Source organism: Rutilus rutilus (assembly GCF_951802725.1).
Source record: "Rutilus rutilus genome assembly, chromosome: 2".
In the NCBI taxonomy this organism is placed as follows: domain Eukaryota; kingdom Metazoa; phylum Chordata; class Actinopteri; order Cypriniformes; family Leuciscidae; genus Rutilus; species Rutilus rutilus.
The window spans coordinates 8,844,576-8,866,393 of record NC_140210.1 but is presented as its reverse complement, the minus strand read 5'-3'; the positions used below and the strand labels follow the sequence as shown (position 1 = coordinate 8,866,393).

Below are 21,818 nucleotides of genomic sequence, written 5' to 3'. Positions count from 1 at the left end.
AGGGATACTTCACCTCTGGAAAGATGAATGTGTATTTAAAATAGGTCATTTATGTAGAATTTGAATTTGGAGCTTTCTAGACTGAGAAAAGCCAGAAAATGTATTTTTGGCTTATGTGGATGAAAGACAACAACTCCCAGAATGCACTTGCTTCGCTGCCCTAGGAGGCCACTCCCAAGCCACGCCTACCGGTAAGAGAGCGCAGTTGAAAACAACAAGGCTAGGCTACCAGTGAGTCTCCCCGGGATTTCGAGATCACCCAAAATGTCAGGGATTCGGCTTTTGCGTTCTACATTCGCCATTCATTATGTTTACTGTGGCGAGCAGGACGAGGCTAAGGGCCGCGGGAGAACGGCGCGAGGCCGGCGGCGTGATTACTGAGACGCACCGGTCTTGTATCTCTCACGGAGGAGCGGGAATTTTCTTAGCAATGTTAAAACGCACATCAGCCGATCCCTTGTTTAGCGTTCATGTAAACACTACATTCAGATTCACCAATCGAAATGAATTCAGTTAACGTTAGATTGAAACAAAAGGTGTGCCTGTAAACAATGAATGGCGACTGCAGAAAGCAAAAGCCAAATCCCGGACATTTTGGACGATCTCGACGGCCGGACATGTCCGGGAAAAAGAGTATGGTAACCCCTACTACTCAGCTTTCTCCACAGAACAAGAGCTTTTTAGCTTAGCTTCCAAAGAAAGACGCTGATACTATGTGTACATTCTGTGAGTGAGATCCCACCCTCTATGGGCGGGTTAAAAACATGCGGGACAGCCCATACTACTGGCTGTAGTCTTTAGCCTCTGGCCAAAAAATCCTCCGATGATGCAGAATGACTATTTTTGCGTCATCGGAGGATTTTTTCCAGACAAAAAATACATAAATCTCTCATCTCAGGGGGATATGAGGGTGGAAAGCATGGTAATTCGAAAATACTACAGGTTTTCTACTAATACAAAGCTTAATGCTAAATCCTGAAGTATCCCTTTAAGAGAACCTAAAATATAGTAAGATGGCATTCAACTTAAATGTACAATATGTAATTTTTTTCGCCGCTAGGGGTCGCTAACCTCTTACAATAACAAAGGCATAGTTTGATGACGCAACATTTGCTAAGAATTATGGATCTTGTCGTCAGCGTCAAGCCGACCAATCTAATAATGTTTATGGATGAGTGAATACATCGATGTTTTTATCATGACTGTGATATGAAGCAGGTCAGGTTTGGTAAGAGACAGCTATCAGCTCCACACGCGACGCGAGTCCCACGGATATAAAAGGAATATGGACATTTTACTCTACCGCACTACACGCAAGTGCAGAATTACTACTCACAGGTCAGTTTATTAGACAAATTAAACTTGTGAGGTAACGCATCGCTGTTTCACTTGGTCTAACATTACACTATCACACTAAACTGCATTTGAATGTGTTGAAATTTATGTTATTCTATGTGTTAACGTTAGTTTGTCTGTATGAGACTAGCAGTAAGCTAGATCAACATTAGAATAACATACAGATCATATTCTAACATTTTATCATTGTTGAACTATATAACATTGATTAGTTTTATGTAAATGTGCTCACCTGTTTAATAAAGTACATGTAGGAGCGGTCGAAGTCTCGGACGTGGAGCTCACGGCATCTCGAAAACACCGCGCTGATATTGATTCTCGTTTTAGTTCTCCTTTTTTATCCAAAGTCTGCTTGCCATGGTCCATAATGTTTGAACGAAACAACAACAGCGTGCAGATAGACATTACGAACTACACAGTTGTCCACGCCTGTCGCCTTGGTTACTATCAGAGGGCTCTGGTTACTATGGCAGTACGAGCGGAAACCAGGGAGAACGCGGATATGACGCCATTGACGGCGACAAAATGGAAATAAAGAAACGGTACGTGTCTTCGAATTAAATTACAAATTTCTCCTGGTTTGAAAGTTGTTGGAAACAGTCGGGATAATTTAAGTACACAACTAAAAAATATATATAACATAGATATAGTGATTTTTGCTATTTTTAAAGCAAAAAAATTACATATTGTACCTTTAACAGTATAACAAGGGCTTAGACAGTCACACTGACACGCGTTTTAATTCTTCAGCTGCAGTCACGGTTTCGATTTCAAATGTCATTATTTGCAGCTAAAAAGTCCATAACTAGGCTATTTTTGATGTATGATGTGCCATTCTAACCTTTAAAACTTTGCATTTGCATGAACTGTTGTTTAAACTAATGTTCAATGTTTTTAGAAGTGAAACTACAACCACACTTTTTAATAAATAGCCTATATCAGCTCAAAATGGTACATTTGTATTTTAGTCCAGGTGATATGTGACATTGCAAAGACGTGTTGTGGCGGCCATTTTACTTTCCGCCTTGACCAAATTTAGTATTTTGTATCATATCTCCCGATTCAAACATGATAACATGTCAAATGTGATGTCTACCCCTATGTTTTGATGGTGAATGATAACAATGATACCATATACAGCATCATAAACCGTTCAGGTGAGTAGTTAATGGTTAATTCAGTGACATTGTGAGACGGATTACAATGCAATCACAGAATCTGAGAAGATGCAGAATGAAATTAAGCATTTTTCATGTACTCTTAATTAACAATCACAAGCGCATGAGCAAAACAATGCTACAATGAAGGGAGATTGAGGAGCAGTTGGTCTGATGCAAAAGCAGGATTCCCTCTGTCGCTGGACTGTGCTGGATCAGAAGTGTCTCGTCCTAATTGATGAGTTTGAAAATGCCATGGAGTTCAGCAATAAGGGTGTCTCTGAAAACAGACATCATGAATAGGCCAAAAATACTCAAGAGAATTAGCAGACCAAGAGCAGTACAAACTCTTTGTTACAGAGATGCAGGGCACGAAACCCATCACCACCCCTTTGAAAAGGAACAAGCTCTCTCTTATTAAAACAGCTCCAATAAGAGGACAGTCCAAGACAAAACTCACTGAAAAATGACTATTTTCCACACTCTACATCACCTGTCAGACCCGTGATGGGAACCTAGAAAACTTCTTCAGACACGAAAATCAGGCCTACCTTCCATCACTCTCTCATGGTGGACTACGCTCTGGAAACAAGGCTGATCTGTGTAACAATATTAGCTCAAAGGGGAAATATTAATAACTCATAATTACCAATTATGATTAATTATTAATATTTGGGTCAGTTAATTAGATTAACTTGAGGTAGCTAAATCAATATTACAATCAATTAATCAGTTCCAACGAACTCTTTTGATTATTCATTTATTCTAAGAAAAGTGTATCTTTCATGGCCACCGAAAAATAATTATTTCTTAACATGTACAGCACTTAGAGCATGTAACAAGATCAACATCGTAAAATGGACTTTGTTGCAAGCAGAGGATCAGAAACCAAATACATATTGTGCACAAGTTTTATTAACTAACTAACTAACTCACAAACATAACTAAACCTAAACAAACATACATACATTCATACATACATACATGCATAGGTAAAATGTTGAGTGATATGGAACCGGAAACAGGAAATGGAACTATGGCAAAGGTCTATTTAACTAGGAAAAGAACCATCAGCTTATCATTTTCAGAGCACCTCATTAAATTGATACTTGCATGGTCTGTGCAGTCTACAAATCTTGAAGTGGTTGAAAATTGAGTTTGTTGATGGATCTGTGAGTGTCAAATGTCACTGTATAAGTTGCAATCGTTTTCTTCTCTGCTGGATGGAGAAGATATGTTGAACTTGCATGGTGGTTTCGACGCTGTTGAGAGAGTCTTCTCTCTCCTGAGTGAGCACATGGCTGTTGTGAGTCGAAGCCTGCAGCCCGGAGGCCTGATGAGGCCACGCTGGACAGCATGGCATCCTGAACGTATCGAGAAGGCCAAGAGTTGATCGTTGCCCATTCAGTGATGGTAAGGTTGTAGTTTTCTGGATTGAAGAAAAGGCAGTCTGACTCCCTTTGGGAACATGAAGGCATAGCAGGTGGTGCTCAGGCCTGCTGGGGCCCTTGGGAAGAAGCAGAGGCCAGAGAGAAGAGCTAAGAGAGGGCGGCCACTGTGGACTGTCTCTAATAAAGCCTGAGAAAGGCCCCCCCAGATAGCATGTAACCATTGAAACAATGTTGAGTCAGTGTTGATGCGTCAACACTGATTACATTGAAATGACATTAGAAAGTGATGTTACTTTAGCGTCACTCTTGCACCCTCGGTTAATATTGAAATAATGTTCAGATTTCAACCACAAATCAATAGTGTTAATATTGCTTCAACATTACAAAGTGATGTTGTTTCAACGTCACTTTTGCACCCTCGGTTAATATTTAAATAATGTTCAGATATCGAACCACAAATCAATGGTGTTAATATTGCTTCAACATTACAAAGTGATGTTTTTGCATCACTCTTGCACCCTCAGTTAATGGTGAAGCAATGTTGAGATTTCAACCAAAAATCAACGGTAATAGTATTGATTCAACATTACAAAGTGATATTTTATCTACACTTTTGCACCCTCAGTTAATGTTGAAACTGTTGAACAAAAAATCAATAGTAATGCTACTGAATCAACATTAAACTATGATTGATTCTACTTCACCGATGCTGAATCAAAACTGAAATTAACAAAAATAATCAATGGTAATATTGTTGAATCAATGTTACACTAAGATGTTGAATCTACATCACTGCTGTTGAATCAACTCTGAAAGTAACAAAAATAATCTTTGGTAATATGGTTTGATCAATGTTACAATGTGATGTTGATTCTAAATACATTTTGTTGAGACACTGAAAATACAACTGAAAAGGAATGTCAAACAATGTTGCTATCTGATGTACCAAGTTAATGTTGAAACAACATTAATATTTCAACTACACTTCAATGATGCGTCAACAAATTCCTGACCATTAAAAAATTTGGCAAAAACCTTTTAAAATATAAATGACACCTTTCCAGCAGTTGAGTCAATTTATTTTATTCAATCAATCAATGACAAAAATATATTAAAAGATCATTCTTTAAAAAAGAAAGGGGGAGAAATAGGACGAAAGCATTTCAACCTTTAAAAATAAAATTGGCTTCAGAAGTCTGATGTCATAACTACAGGTGGTCCAACGGTTCAGGTTTTTAAAAATCTGTCTTGCATCAGACTACGGCCTCTTTTCCTTTGGGTTCTCTGAAATCTGAAAAAGAAAGCATGATGTTACTCAAGGACAAGTCAATTCAGTTGCCACATTCAAGAATGTTAATCTACTAAACACAATATGAGTCAATTTAAAAAAAAGTTGCTGAACACAAAATATTCTAACTACGATTAAAGTATCGTTAAATTCTGTTTATTTCATTTATTTTTCTAAAATCTATTAATGCTTCAATATCAAAAGAAAGCACTATGGCAGGGGTGTCCAGCCCTAATTAAACACACCCGAGGCAGCTAATCAAGGTCATTAGAATCAATGAAAACTTCCAGGCAGGTGTTGGAGCTAAACTCTTCATGAAGAGGAACAAACACCTATGAGCTATAGCCATGAACTAAATCTCAGTTCATTTTCTGTGAAACTACATAGCATTCAAGTAACAAGTTTATCTTGTAGAATAAAAGAGCTTAGGTTTTTTTAATGAAAATTTCTTTAAAGGGATGGTTCAGCCTGAAATGAAAATTCTGTCATCATTTATTCACCCTCAAGTTGTTCCAAACCTGTACGAGTTTCTTTCTTCTGTTGAACACAAAATAATATATTTTAAAGAATGTTGGTAACCAGAAAGTTGACAGTGGCCATTGATTTCCATAAATAAATACCATGGAAGTAAATGGCTACCATCAACTGTCTGGATGCCAACATTCTTCACTCTTTGTGTGCAGCAGAAGAAAGAAATTCATACAGGTTTGGAACAACTTGAGGGTGAATAAATGATGACAGAGTTTTCATTTCGGCCTGAACTATCCCTTTGAAGCTGCAGATTCACCTTATGTAGACCTTAATCTCTTTAAATATCACAAAATAGCCATGTCAGTCACTTTCTTAATAAACACAAGATGTTTTTTGTTACTGTGTTTCAGAGGAAACAAGCTAAACTGAATGGAAATCAGTTACATTTCTCAAATTTAATAAAGATTTCAGGAATATTAATGATTACCTGATTAAGCAGTGATAAGGCACAGGATATCATCAAGTCCCAGGTCAGGTGATTATGCTGTCGACAACAACTCGGTGTATAATCAATGTCAGCATTATCAGGAGGGTGCTTCTTTTTTTTCATCTTCGTCGGCCTTCATTCCTACTAAAGGAGCAATGTGCTCTGCATGCAAGCACTGACGGATGCAAGACATGGGCTATGTTTGCAGTGTAACTTTCTTGCTCATGTTCATGTCTCCTGCACTTCAAGAAATGTGTTAAATGACGTTAGAACTCTATTCAGGAAATTTGTAATAAACTTTACTAAAGCAATGTGCATTTTTTAGGAATGTAGATGCACCGTTGTTTGAAACTGTGCTAGAGAAGTCATGTAAGTATGTCAGGTGCTTCAACAAACAAGACTTCTGTATAGGATGCACCTATGTTTTCTCTCTAATGAGGAAGCTTTACACTACTGAGAAGTGCGTATGCAAAACCAAAATGGGCGTTTACCAATCAGTGGCCAATTTCAAACTACAATAAATGTTTTTCAACCATTTTTCAACAGACTTGCTAAACCACCCCACCCCTAAACCAAGCCCCCACTGGATTAGAGCAAATCAGGTAAAGCGGTTGAAAATGCCCATTGTGGTTTGAAAACGCCCCACTGATAGAGAAACACTCATTAGTGTTCTGCAGAGATACATGCCAGAATGATCTTGTGCTCATAAACTACAAATCACTGTTAGTTCAATGTCACTGTCTCCACCCATGTGTGCTGTTGGCTTTCATAAAAATGTCAATGCTGATCCAAAACACTTTAAACACTGAAATGTCAATCTCAACCAAAATTATGGTTTGGATCAAAACTCAACATTGTATCAATGTCCCCATGCTATCTGTGCGATTTATCTCAACACTTTACTTACTTTGAAAATTAATGTATGTTAGTAGATTTAATAACAATAAATCAAATCCAAGTAAAAAGCATGCTAAAAACAGAAATACATTATATGCACCATTGTTTGAAACTCAGAGAGTTCATGCATGTCAAACACCCAAGACTTCCGTATAGGACGCACCTTGTGTTTTCTCTCTAATAAGGAAGCATCAATGAACTACTGAGAAGCCCACATGCAAAACCAAAATGGGCGTATACCAATTAGTGCCAATTTCCGAACTACAATTGGTGTTTTTCAACCATTTTTCAAAAGACTTGCTAAAATCATGAGGGCCCACCCCTAAACCAAACCCTGGGTTGATTGGGAAACACCCAGTAGTGTTTTGCACAGATACATGCCTGCAAGATCTTGTGCTCATAAACTAAGACTCACTGTTAGTTCAATGTTACTGTCTTCACCCATGTGTGCTGTTCCCTTTCATCAACATTTCAATGCTGATCCAACACACTTTAAACATTGAAATTTTGATGTCAACCAAAATGATGGTTTGGATCAAAACTCAACATTGAATCAATTTTACCATACTGTCTGGGTATATATTATTTTATTATACATGGCTACTTATTTTTCATTCTTGTTGTTTTCTGCATTCATTTAAGGATTTGTCATACAGTAAGGGAAAGTACATTTTCGCATTTCTCTCTCAACATGATCCGGTGTGACTTGCACTCAGGTGTATGCAACTTATTTTCTGGCAAATACGGTCAGTTAAAAAATGTTGCTGCATTATTACAAAATGCATAGAGTGGAGACCATTTGGGCAAAAAAACAAACAAACATTGTGTTCATTACCCCCACCCACATTTGGGCTTAATCACTGTTATTATTAGGGGGTCCTTGGAAATGCATTTAGGTGTAGCAAAGAGTATACTCTTTGGGTGTAGACAAAATCAGTTAGTCTACTTCTTTGGCCTATTTTGTTTAGCTGGCCAATTCTCAAAATCTGTGTGGAAAAGCTGCGGAGCGCGGAGAGAACGCACAATGGCTTTGCTTTGGAAGTTTTTTTTTTTTTTTTTTTTATTATTATTTATTTTGGAAGTTTAGTTGCCAGAGAAAAAAACACACAGATTTGTTTGACATCAATTGATACTCAATATTAATGAAATAAATAAATGTAATGTCAGAGATTGCACAAAGCGCATCCTTTTGAGATGTAAATTATGATAAATTTTATTTAAAATAAAACACAAGGCCTACATCATAAAACTCAGAAAATTATGTATTTTAATATCTCTGATACAGTCTGAATGACAGTTCATGCGTGAACGTTAGGCCTATTATATACCCAATCAATGCATTATTCTTTCCTTTTTGTATTAGTGTGTGTTTAAATCATTTAATTTACTACTAATTATATTGATATATATCTTAATTTCTTTTCTTTTTTTAACTTACCGGGCGACTATGCAAAGCGTAGGTTAATTTATATCTACACAGAGAGAAAGCCCTGTCTCTCCCTCGGTACGGGTTGTGTCGCGCCATTGGTTAGTCTGGATTGATGAGAAAAATATTAAATGTAGCCTATACATTCTTACTACGTAGGCTAGTTGCAATGAACGCGTTAAGAATCCGTGCAACCGCAGCAGCGGAGCACTATTATTACTAGAATATTAGAAATCTAATACTCAAGCTGTTTTCTCATTTTTCTACTCTTAATATTAAATAAAAAAACGACTGAACTAAAGATACACGGATTCTCTTGAACCACCACTGCGTTTGCGGCAGAAAACTACTGCAGTGCAGCCAAAATGCTCTGTTCGACTTTTCTGAGATCCTTTACTCTTCCCTGTGAATGACCTGTGACCTACTTCTTCTTCAGTGAATTTTATTGGCAGCTTGCAATATTTGTGCATTACCGCCATCTACTGGATTGAGGTGTGATCACATTAGGAAGTCATAAATAAATGTATATATAAAAAATATTTAAAAAATAAAAAAAAGGAGATCAGAGCCCAAGCTTCAGCTAGCGCTGCGTGTTCAGCTCCTCCAGCTTCAACCTCAGCTCATGTGACCTACTTTCTGTAAGATCTGAATTTTCTGCGGTTTGAATTTTAGAAAACTGAATTTGAAGTTCTGAATTCTTCTTCATCTTAAACTTGAATCTGTATTTTTTAAAACTGAATATTTGCAGTCTAAGAATTCAGAACAAAAAAGCTGTTTGAAAATACATGTCTATAAAATTCAGCCATGAAAACATTTCAATTCGTTAAATTTCAAATGTTCAATATTCGTTTAAAGAAATCAAATTCAGAACTATTTAAAATGACACATAAAATTCTATTTTGTTAGATTACACTTGTAAATAATTCAAATGCACACACTTCAAATTCAAATCATATTGTCATATTATAAGCTCCTAGTAGTCATGATGAACACATTACGGGAAGTCCGTCGGTTCTTTTGAACGGTTCACTTCAAAGATCCGGTTAAAAACTATTCAAAAATTGTAAAACATACAGAATTACATCTCGTGCTCCTAAATTCCCGCTGTGTAAAATATCAAAACGTTTCAATAAAATAAAACGTAATAATATCCAAACCATAACAAACAAAACAACAGGCCTAATACAATTAATTTGTGCAACCTATCTGAAATCATTTTTGCACGTTTTAATAGGACCTGCTTCGTCAAAAACATAGACTGTATAAAACATGGTCAAAAGAGACGGTTCAGGACAGGTTCAAACAAATGAGTCGGCCAATGAAAAGATTCATTGAAGAGATTCGACTCACCGGAACGATTCGTTTAGAATGGAACACGAGCATGATGATGTCTGCCGGTAGAAGCGGAGCCATTAATAGATGACTGGAATCTAGAGCGATATTAATAATGGCTGACCTGCAACCCCAGGTACTGGATTCAGTATTTCATATATAGATGGTCCTCAGACAACTAAAACCGCTGATGTTTCGCCTTAATATTTTGGTATATAGGCTAACTGTCGTGTGCACTGTCAGCGACGCGGCGGTTAGCTTGTAACGTTACCCTGCTATTGTAACGAACGAATCTGTTTACATCTGATCAACACGCTCGCGTGCAGTGTAACGTTAGATAGATCCGTTGATTATTATGGGAAATGTTTTGTTTAGTTTGTTCAGCAAACTTGCGAGTAAAATGCCTTTAAAAACGTGGCAGGAACATCCGTTTGTGGATTATGTTGCAAACATATGGTTATGATATTCACGGTGATACTTACTGTAATGAGAAATCCATTGCCTATCACTTCCTGTTTTATTAAAAGTGAATCACTGGGTAGTGAGAAGGATACATCACAACCTTTAAGTGGACATGTCTGGTTTGTGAGTAAATGCAAGCCAGTTTGACCCTTTTTTTGTAAGTTACATTGAGAGCTATGTTATGAAGACTTTGAGGTTTGAAAGGCACTGTTGTATGATCAGTAGTTTGTATAAATGTCCAGCTAACTGCAAGAGCTACAAAAGCTCTCTTCTAGTCAGCTGACTCGTCATGGAGATGTGTGGACAAGCATGGCCATGTTTATCTCACACTCAATGACATGCAGAATAAGATGCCAGCATCAGATTATATGCACTCTGTATGGGTAGTTATATGTGAAGGTATAAAGGAATCAGTACAATTTTACCAGGTTTCTTTTTGTGATTCAACTTTTAAATGTAGCTATTAAATGTAGTCTTTCAATTATTATTACATCTCTTGAACAGGGGCGGACTTAATGATTTGGGGGGCCCTAAGCAAATTCCAGGTATGGGTCCCCAACACACCAGCTATGTGCTCTTTTACATTTGTAACCCTTATATTGCTGTCTCTCTTTAAATCATAGTTTGTAGTTTAAGTACACTTTACAATAAGCTTCATTAGTTAACATTAGTTACTAACATGAACTAGCAATGAGAAAAAACATTTGTTACAGTATTTATTAATCTTTATCAATGTTAGTTAATAAAAATACAGCTGTTCATGGTTTGTTCATGTTAGTTCACAGTGCGTTAACTAATGTTAACAAATACAACTTTTGATTTTAATAACGTATTAGTAAATATTGAAATGAATATTAGGCTAACTAAGATTAATAAATGCTGAAGGAGTATTGTTCATGTTAACTAAGGTTGTTAACTAATGAACCTTATTGTAAAGTGTCACCGTAGTTTATTTTCCCCTTCACAACTTATCATCGACCTGATGTGGTTCTAAAGCCGTTTTACCTTTTTTTCCCTATCACAAAATAAGAAATAAAATAAAATAAAAAGAAAGAAATCATGCTTGCACTTGGCTGTGATTTGTGAACTAAATAAAGATTCAAACATGTTATAAATAATCCCATGCAACTCGTCCCGTATTCCAAGTGTTCTGAAGGCACATGGTAGGGTTTGCTGAGAAACAAACCAAAAATGTAATCTATTAAACGAATATTTTTTCGGTCGTTGCACTCCTGTGTACATTCATGCGAGTGTATACAGTTTTGTCCAGGAAAAGCACACAAACAAATCGTTTTGAGAAGTCAAGATGAAACACTAGGCTACATGACACACAAGGTGTATCTGTAAACACTTTCTTCTCTGAGGTGAGTACCTCTGTTGTAAGACAGTCAGACAGTGTTGTGTCAAATTCTGTGACCAACAGAATCATGTGACGCTAGGATTAGGATTGGGATTAGGATTAGCTCTTTACAGCACCTACTACAGTTACATAATTCGGCGGGTCATAGAATCTCCATAACACAAACACACTAGAGCTTCGCCAAATATGTTTTGCCAATATCTGATGGGGCCCCAAGCGTCCGCTTAAGTCCGCCCCTGCTCTCGAATACTTGATTCTGATTGGCCCATTTGCTGCATTCTGCTGTTAAATGCTTTTGTTTGTAGAGTGCACCAGTGTCCACCCACTTTTGTAGTGGCCTTGGTCTGGAAGTATTTTTAAGGGATTTTAAGAAAGTCTTAGTTTTAGAGTTATCACCCATGAACCAAACCAACCAGCTATAAAGAGAATCACATTGTAACAAACTTCATCATTCAAAAAGACAAGAATGTGTAATTAACAGCTTCATGGGAGTTGGGTGGGTGCTAAATTGTTCTTTTGGCATTTGCTTGTTGTGATTCTCTGATTGGTGGAGATTACTCTGCAGAATCATGGGTAATGTAGTTTTTTCACCAGAAATTCTGCTGTTAAACATGATTCTATAAAAAATAAGTTATAATGGAGGTTAATGCCTTCAACAAAAGCATTTACTATTGATTAACAACCTTGTAGCTCACACAGTAGTTCTGTCTTTAGCCTAACTATTTAAAAGTAATGGTTAAAAATCAATTCCCCCATGGAGAAAACAAATGGGGTTTCTGCTTCCGGAACCCGACTGTTGCACTCTATTATGTGATTCTCTAGAAAACTTCTGAGTTCTGACTGCATAGCGTTTAAAGGGTCAGTTCACCCAAAAATGAAAATTCTGTCAGTAATTACTCACCCTCATGTTGTTCCAACCCCGTAAGACCTTCGTTCATCTTCGGAACACAAATTAAGATATTTTTGATTAAATCTGAGAGCAGTCTCACTCCTCCATAGGCCTAAGGGAATGAAACTTGCTGGCGCAAAAAAGTTATTAAAGACATCGTTAATATAGTCCAAGTGACTACAGTGGCTCAATATTAAAGGAGAACTTGGTAACTTTTTTAACTTAATAAAACTGTCTAGAAATCATTTGGATGGTTAAACAACCTGTTCTGGTGATATTGGTGACTTTCCCCGCTCCCCCCAGCGTTCCCAGGCGGAAAACCAACCTTGCAACTTGGGCACTACCGTCCCGGCAAGATAGAAATTGGAAGTCTCGTGAGAAGCGAGAACTAGAACGAGAACGAGCGTGAAACACAAATTGCTTTACGGCAATTCGACATAAACACACACGCATGTATGATGTATTACCAGATTACCCACCTCGGTAGACATAGCTCCACACGATACAGTTGGCTTGCTCTGATCAAAACAAACGCACATGAGCAGTGGTAGAGAGGGGGAGGAGGCCGCCGCAAGTGAGTTTTTTACGACTGTGTTGTGAAATATACGCCCCCCCACAGCTGTAGGGGGAGCTCGTGGGGAAAACATGCGACAACAAAAGAGAAAATCAGCGAAGAAGTGACTAGAGTTCGCTAGAGTTACCGAGTTCTCCTTTAAGTTTATCAAGCGACGAGAATACTTTTTGTGCGCAAAAAAACACACAAAAATAACAACTTTATTCCACTATTCATTTCCTTCTCTCTGGGCCTCGAGTCTTTTCACATAGTATAACTGCACAGCGCTTCTGTGTTGTACGTCACACGCATCACACACATGACAAGCGTCGGCCAATAGTGAGCCTACGTGGTGACGTGCAACACAGACGCGCTGCGCTAAAACACTACGTGAAAAGACTCGAGGCCCAGAGAGAAGGAAATGAATAGTGGAATAAAGTCGTTATTTTTGTTGTTTTTTGCGCACAAAAAGTATTCTCGTCGCTTGATAAACTTAAGATTGAGCCACTGTAGTCACTTGGACTATATTACCGATCTCTTTAATAACTTTTCTGGGCCAGCAAGTTTCATTCCCTTAGAAGCCTATGGAGGATGTGAGCCAGCTCTCAGATTTAATAAAAAATATCTTAATTTTGTGTTCCGAAGATGAACGAAGGTCTTACGGGGTTGGAACAACATGAGGGTGAGTAATTACTGACAGAATTTTCATTTTTGGGTGAACTAACTCTTTAATAGTAACTGAAATCAACACATGAGGCAAAATAAATCCAGACCAGGGGTCTTGTACTAACTTGAAGGGTCATACAGACTACACACATAGCCTAGTAATTGTACAAGAATAGAAGATGCATTTCAGTGTTGTTTTTGTAAAGCATGCCAGTTACCTTATTTTTGTATTTTCTAAATCCATTTTTTTCTTCACAGGACGATCTTTTAAAAATGTCTAACAGAGAATCGTGGAAGTAAGTAGTCATGAGCAATCTTTTTTAAGTGGTTGTTGCTTAGAATAATCATGGACATAAGTGTAAGTTGTTGTAAAAGGATGTTCAACTTTTCTAAACTGTCACAACCTGTCTTTTTTAGTGCCTTATGATTGTCACCATCTATGTAAAAATAGTTCCTGGGGCATGTGTGTCATTGTTATAAGTGAACACTGGCAATGTCGTGCAAGTGGCCTCAGTAGGTCTGGCCTCGTGTATGATCCTGCAAAAATGAACCTCTTTCACAACCTAGTTTTCTGTATCTGTTTTCTTGAAATCAGTGAATTTAGGAGTGTTGATCTATGTCTTTGGTTTCATGGCATAAAGATTCTCTGATTATTTCTGACTTGTCTGTACTCTTATGTGTGTGTAACTCCAGGATGCAGCACGAGAGGTTGCATGTGAAGCATCGAGGTCATGAGGCCATGCATGCCGAGATGGTTCTGATTCTCATCGCCACGCTAGTGGTTGCTCAGATTGTCCTGGTTCAGTGGAAACAAAGACACGGCAGATCCTACAACGTAAGTACCTACGTTTACATGGACTTCTTTCGTTTCAGTCTGAACTAGTTTATTCCCATTGATGTAGTGTTGTCATGAATGCTAAATAAAGCAATCAGGTTGATGTGCGCGTTTATACGTAACAAGCCTCAAATTGGAATAGATTTTTTGACATGCACAAATATAGAGGGTTTCCCGCTGTGTGCACCTACTATTCTTCTACATTGCGTCTTTTCTTTGTTTTAAGGAGCTGACTTAATATTTACCTATTTTGGGTCCTAATTAGGAGACGACGAGCACATGAACCATTGTGTTGTGCCGTTTTTTTTTTTTTTATCAAGCTGTAAAAACTCCCCTTCCTGCTCGGGGTGTGCGATTTATATCGTAATTGTTGTTTTAACGATGTGCGATTTGACACTATCGAGTATAGCCTATCCCTCACACACACCCAGAGAGTGCATGCATACTCTATGTGATGTAGTCTTGTAGATTAGACTAGTGCGGGTGCGCATTTAGGGTGCACGCTTTCACTGCGTGATTTAGTCTTTATTTATATCATTTAGTAATAAAATGAATAAAATAAAATGTGAGATTGATTTTATACAAGTTTAATAAACAAGAAGTTAATATTAAGTGACTTACATTTTAGACACCATATTGCCTGTTTTTGCTCTATTTCACCTACGAAAATAGTTAAAAACAAAGCCACACATGGCGGTGTTTCCTTGCTTAGTGAATCAGTTTTTTGAACGAATCAGTTGACTAGGATAGATAAAGATAGTCAAATGCTTCTCTCCGTGAATGAACGGTTTCAATTTCACATTTAAAGTATCTTTTCTTGTTTTAAATAATTTTATATATCAATATTCAATATTGCAAAGATGAATTTTGTTGATACTGATTTCATTTGATTGGTAACACAGCCATCAATCAAATTGAATTTGATTAAATTTATGAAATTGACACAAAAGATGATGCATGCATATAATTAGGTTTAAAAAAAATGCCTTTATAAAGGTAAAAATGCCCATATTAGGTAAAAATCAATTGAAACATATTTTCGTGTATTTCTGTCGCTGCTGTGAACTGACCACCACGCAGAGTATGAAGAATATCAAAAACTTCCGGAGTCGGCTGTCCACTACAGTCCTAAACCTGCCAAAGTACCAACACAATAAACACACTCAGCAAAATATCGTCTAATAATCGTTCTCCAGAAAATCCCAGAAAATATCGAGATATATTTTTTCGTCAATATCGCACACCCCTACTTCCCGCGCCCAAAACAAAGTGGCTGTGGATGAGCATCCCAAAACAAGGACTGGTGGGACGTTGTCCCGCTCCACTTCACAGACGATGAGTTGAAGGAAAATTCATTTCAGTCATTTATGACTTCATTCAACAGCTTGTTTCATGCATCATTACGCCATTTCTAAGTCATTGCGTATGTGTAGTACTTTCCCCTCATCAGTTTGTTTTCAATCCGATCAAGTGTTTATAGGTCCTCTTGATCGGATTAGAAAAGGTTTAAAGCACAATCCGAATGGGATTTTAATCAGATTTGGCCAATTCATTCCGATTGACGTGATTACATGTAACTTTTTTTTATTCCGCCTGTGCTAATAGTCCGATTAAAATCAGAATTTTAGGGTCCATGTGCACAAATAAAGTAGTTAATGAATATTGTTAATATTGTTTGTCTTGTAGATGGTCACACTATTGCAGATGTGGGTGGTTCCTCTGTACTTCACCATTAAGCTTTATTGGTGGCGTTTCCTGTCCACATGGGGCATGTTCTCCGTCATCACCAGCTATGTCATATTCAGAGCCACACGCAAGCCTCTCTCCTGCAGAACGCCACGGTAATGCTTTCAGTTTTTTTAAGAAAAAATGACATTTGTCATCATTTACTTGCCTGTATGTTGTTCCAGACTGTTCTATAGCTTTTTATCTTCTGTTAGTCAGAAAAAGAAAAGTTTTGACACACTGTTCTTTTCTTATACAATGAAAGTATATTGTACTCAAAGATTTGTTAAGCAAAAAAGGGGTTGTCTTTGGGTTACTAAATTTCTTATTTGGGTTCCATAGCATATAGAAAGTTAAACTTTTTCATTATTGATTTTTCATTTTTGGATGATTGTTTCTTTTAAATAAGCTAAAAGAGCAGCAGGATGACTTAGTATTTGAAGTATTTATATTAATATATTATTCATTTATATTTCAATACTAAAAGAATGCATAAAATAAAAATAAACTGAATTTCTTTTTATTTTCCCTCTACAACTATTATTTTAAATGAAGAAAATACAGTTCTGGAATACAGAATGTAACTTCTGCAATCACAAAATGAATCATAGCTCATTCATTCATTCATTATATAAAATTAATTAACAGTGTTAATTAAATATATCAATCAACAGTTTGTCATAATTACAGCACACATATCATGTGTATGCAGCTTCGGATACTGTATTGTGTTGGAAAACGGAGGGCCTTCAGATTCAGAAGCACTGCTTTACATACAATTGTCTCATATAAAAAAGCAGCAGCTATGCGAGTTTTATGAGTGCAATACACGACGTGTAGTGCCCCTTGTAGAATGTGTTGCCTGTGTATTGTTATATAGAATATGAACTAAAAGCCATTTACTTCTGCAGGATGGTGTATAAGTGGTTCCTCCTCATTTACAAGCTGAGCTACGCTGTGGGTGTTATAGGATATCTTGCCATCATGTTTACCATGTTTGGATTCAACGTTTTTTTCAGGTGCGTAACATTGAAAACATTGACATATTTGATCAGAAATGAAACAGTGCCTTCATTCAGATCCTAAAATCCCAAACACAGGGCACAGGGATCCCAAGGAGGAGAAATTGTCTGTCTGAGTAGTGAGTCAGTAGTTAGTTCGCCCCCTGTTCATTGTTTCCATGGCAATGCTGACACAATGGCGTTCTAATTAGAAGGAATTACTCCCTTAAGCCCTATTCGGATGGCACTACGTTTCCAGGGGGACGGTAGAGACATTTGTGTTTCACAGACGTACTTTGCGATTTTTAATCCCACCCGAATCTGTCAAGTCGGAGTTTTTCCTCACACAACCTCTGTAAAAATTCCAGGGCAAATTACCTACTGTTTTCAGCAAACTCAACAGTCCTCTGGGAAATATAATCCGGTCTGAATGTCTGTGATTGCCAATATTGTATGATCCTAAGTCTTCTCCTCGTGTTTTTTTTTTACCTATCTGAGCTACCGTTTGCGCACCAGTCTTCGGCATGCTTTCATTTCATTGCCATATGGATGGTATCCTAAGAAAAAATTCAATAAAAAAATTTAGCCAAATTGCGGTGTCAGGTAAGAGTAAGGTACTTGTCTAGATTTCTCTGCTCGCTTATGTGTCGTGAGTTTATTATGAACAGCCACCTCTATAAACTCGTCAAGTTTACTCAACCCTCTGGTGCTGCTCATGTGGTGGTCAAAAATGGCAGAATTGTTTTTTTATTATTTCAATTAAATGAATGTACTGTATTTTAGTTCGATAATGTGTTTTATTTTGTATTTTTAGGGGATTTTATAGTACTAAATTATATAGTTATGATCCATTTATTACCTGTTAATCACTTTTTGAGCATAGACCTGAAAATGAAATTTCCAACTTAAACTGTCGTAAATCTTGAATGCTTTGAAGCACAGACTTAAGGTTGGTCTAAATATTATAAAGACCGAGTATTGCTGAAGTGAAAATTTTAAAAAGTGAAACTATAAAAAAGTGTTATTATTATGAAAAATACACACAAATGCAATTTTAATTTTTTTTATGTTAAATATAAATATATATTTCCAAAACATGTTTTACTCTAAAACGGTGAGAAAATCAAAGCCATAAATCTAAACAAGTTGTGTTCCAAAATTAAGGTTGATACCTCAAAAAACTAGTAAGATTTTGTTTGGGTGCAGTACCAAAGGTTTCCACTAGATGAAACGTTTGGTTTCACATAGCAAGTGCCAAAACCTTTACCAAATTTTGTACTATTCCAATGAAGTAAAAAATTATATATATATATATATATAAAAACGCACAAAGATTTTGGGTCAAAAATGACTGAACAGCACCAGAGGGTTAAATGGGTTTTTTATAATGAATAAAAATTATATCAATAAATAATACATTTAAAAAACATAGATGTCATATGTGATGCATGAAAGAACAGCAGATGAGCTTCTATAACGAGCACATCTAGAAATCTCTCTAATAAACACAGAGATGTTTGTCCCATCCGAATCGATACATGAAATCACAGACGTCGAATGATAAGAACTGTAATTCAAATGTAGTTTTGAAAACTAGTCCCGTCCGAAAAAGGTATTGAAATTGTGAGTGTGAAAAGAAATGGATGCATACAGTACTTCTTTGTTGACATATGTTTCAGGGGATGTGCATGCTAGGCTGATTGCCATTCTAAGAATATTTATATAGACAATTGATTGTACAAGTTATGGTTGAAATATGTTTTTAAATCTTTAAGGGCTGCACAATTATTTCAATTAAAGTTGAAATTGGGATATGACCAAGTAAATGTTTTTTTTGTTTTTTTCAGGATTAAAGCAGAGGACTCGATGGATGTAGGTGTTATCATGCTTTTCTATGGTCTGTACTATGGGGTAATGGGACGTGACTTTGCTGAAATCTGCTCAGACTACATGGCATCCACTATAGGGGTAAATACATATACATCAGTTTCTATACGTCAATGTCCAGACATTCTCATATTAACTCTTTGGCCGTGTGTCCACCGAAGCGTTTTTGTCCGTATTCTTTTACATTTTTTTTTCAATGGGATTGGCGCTTATTTAAATACGGTAGCAGCGTGACATGGTGCTGAGCATCTATTTCGCGCTGAGTGCTTGCTGTTTTTTTCCGGATGCTGAGAGTGGAAGAATGTTAAACTTTGGGTAAAACAGAGGCTCATCACTCTCACTTTTTACCTAGCCATCCAATTACAGTGGAGGAGGGGCGGGACAAATCCCACATCAACCAACCGCCACGTCCTGCTTGTACAAGGATAACAGACGACAACAACCAGCACAACAATGGAACAAAATCATTTACAACAAGTACTTTGCATTGTATCAACATTTTTATATTTAGGTACAAACTATCTGTGAAATCAGATATTATTAATAGTAATAACACTTCCACGCATATTCCGTATCATATCAACCAAAGCGTCTCAACTGAAAAAGTGCAAGGCGTTTTCAGAAGAGCGCCTTTGGTGGACACACGGCTTTAAACCCTTCAATTTATTCTCAGATATCCTGCAGTATTATTTGCGAACATTTCAATTAAAAAATATATTTTTTATATCTTAGTAAAGGTTTTTGTTCATTCTCCCAGTAACTCTTTTACCTGGTTTCTTTTCTGTCTGCCGCCTTCAGTACTATAACATAGGTGGTATGCCATCCCGAAACCTTAGTGATGACATTTGTGCCGTGTGTGGTCAGAAGATTTTTGTGGACATAGATGAGGAAGGCATCATTGAGGACACCTACCAGCTCTCCTGTAACCACATGTATCCTTCATTTCCCCTAAACCTTGCCTGTAATGTTTTTCTTAACAGAAAACAAGAAGTTTTGTTGTTATGTGGAAAAAATGTGTTTTTATTTAATTTATTGATATTTATTGATGTTTCAAGAACTTGATTTTTTTTTTCCTATTTATTATATGAGGAAACATGAAGTAAAGTTTCTGCAAACCTTTCTTTGTTCAGTCAAATTATCCTTAACTTCCTATGGTCAACAGATTTCATGAATTCTGTATTCGTGGCTGGTGCATTGTGGGAAAAAAGCAGACGTGTCCATACTGCAATGAGAAGGTGGACCTCAAAAAGATGATGAATAACCCGTATCCTTGAATTTTGTTAAAAGTGGCCATTGGTCAATTTACATGCATGACATTCAATTAAATAATGACCAAATTCCTAGAACGATGGAAGTTCGTTTCCACCACTGAATAGAAAATGAAATAGTTAATTGTGACTTTATCCTGCAATTCTGACTTTTTTTTCCCCTCAGAATTGCAATATAAAAACTCGCAATTGCGAGAAAACTACATTATCTGGGATAAAACTTTGTACTACAGTATATGCATTTTTTATATTCTTAATGTTAAAATAAGCATAAAAAAAATTGGGTAACTTTTTTTTACAGTGTAAAGTGTACTGAAGATGAATTAAACCAAAATACACACTAAAAGTTTTTTAATAACCATATTTACGCCTTACATCTCCACATCAGCTGGGAGAGAACACATGTTTTATATGGACAACTTCTGGATTGGTTGAGGTACCTGGTCGCCTGGCAACCCATCATAATTGGAATCGTGCACGGAATAAACTTTTCACTTGGACTTGAATAAACCCCTACAGTATTCGATTCGGTTTAAAACTGTGCATGTGTTGACCTTTTTGAATATTTATTTGTAAATTTTACACTTTATAATATAAATCAGACAGCTGCTTATTTTGCTTTTTAAAATCATTAGACATATGGAAACAGACTTGTTCAGATACACACAACTCTTTCAGAAGTGACCTACGTTGATACATCAATCAAAGACGTACAGAAGCCCCTCTAAAGCTGCTGTTTATCACTCGAAACTATCAATCGAAACCGTGCCTCATTTTGTCTGTCTGTTTGTTTAATCGTTTAGCATTGTAATGGTGTGGATATTAAGTGGTTATGGTTTTGTTGCGGTAAGCGTGAAGACTAGAGGGGTGATTGCCAAAGCTGCACTCAGTATTTTTTATTTTATGTTGAGCTGGCCATCTTGTTTAAACCCCATGAGGCGACCTGCTCTGTGTAAAATTAAACCATTTTTATGTGGCTACTGATATGACTTGAGTCTGTCGTGATTGTGCTAAGTAGAAAGGGTATGAATTATTCTCAATGCTTTTTCAATTACTGAATTCATTCATTGAAATAAAATGAATTCTTTGATTTGAATATTTTTTTGCCAATGCTTTGTAGGTCTTAAATTTCAATCTTTATGGTCTTAAAATGTCTTAAAAAGGTCTTAAATTTGACTAACTGAAACCTGCAGGAACCCTGTCAAATCTTTATGCTGAAATTCATTCAAAAAATATTCCCCGCGCCAGAGATTTTGATCATTTTCACAAAACGTTTATGGCCCCCTGAATATTTTATGTATAAATATCTGAACATGCAATATATCAAAAGAAAGAACAGAACCTCTGCTTTTAAACAAAACAGAAAA

At 36.7% G+C, this 21,818-nt stretch overlaps 1 protein-coding gene across 1 annotated transcript; it reads left to right on the top strand.

Moving 5' to 3' along the window:
• Window positions 1–9,819: 9,819 nt before the first annotated feature.
• Window positions 9,820–21,435, top strand: rnf175 (ring finger protein 175). Its single transcript, XM_084392329.1, has 9 exons — window positions 9,820–9,941; window positions 13,994–14,031; window positions 14,429–14,570; window positions 16,257–16,411; window positions 17,207–17,314; window positions 19,144–19,264; window positions 19,982–20,115; window positions 20,346–20,447; window positions 20,840–21,435. The coding sequence occupies exons 1-9, from the start codon at window positions 9,921–9,923 to the stop codon at window positions 20,958–20,960; spliced, it is 942 nt and encodes a 313-aa protein (XP_084248455.1). The 5' UTR covers window positions 9,820–9,920; the 3' UTR covers window positions 20,961–21,435.
• The last annotated feature ends 383 nt before the right edge of the window (window positions 21,436–21,818 follow it).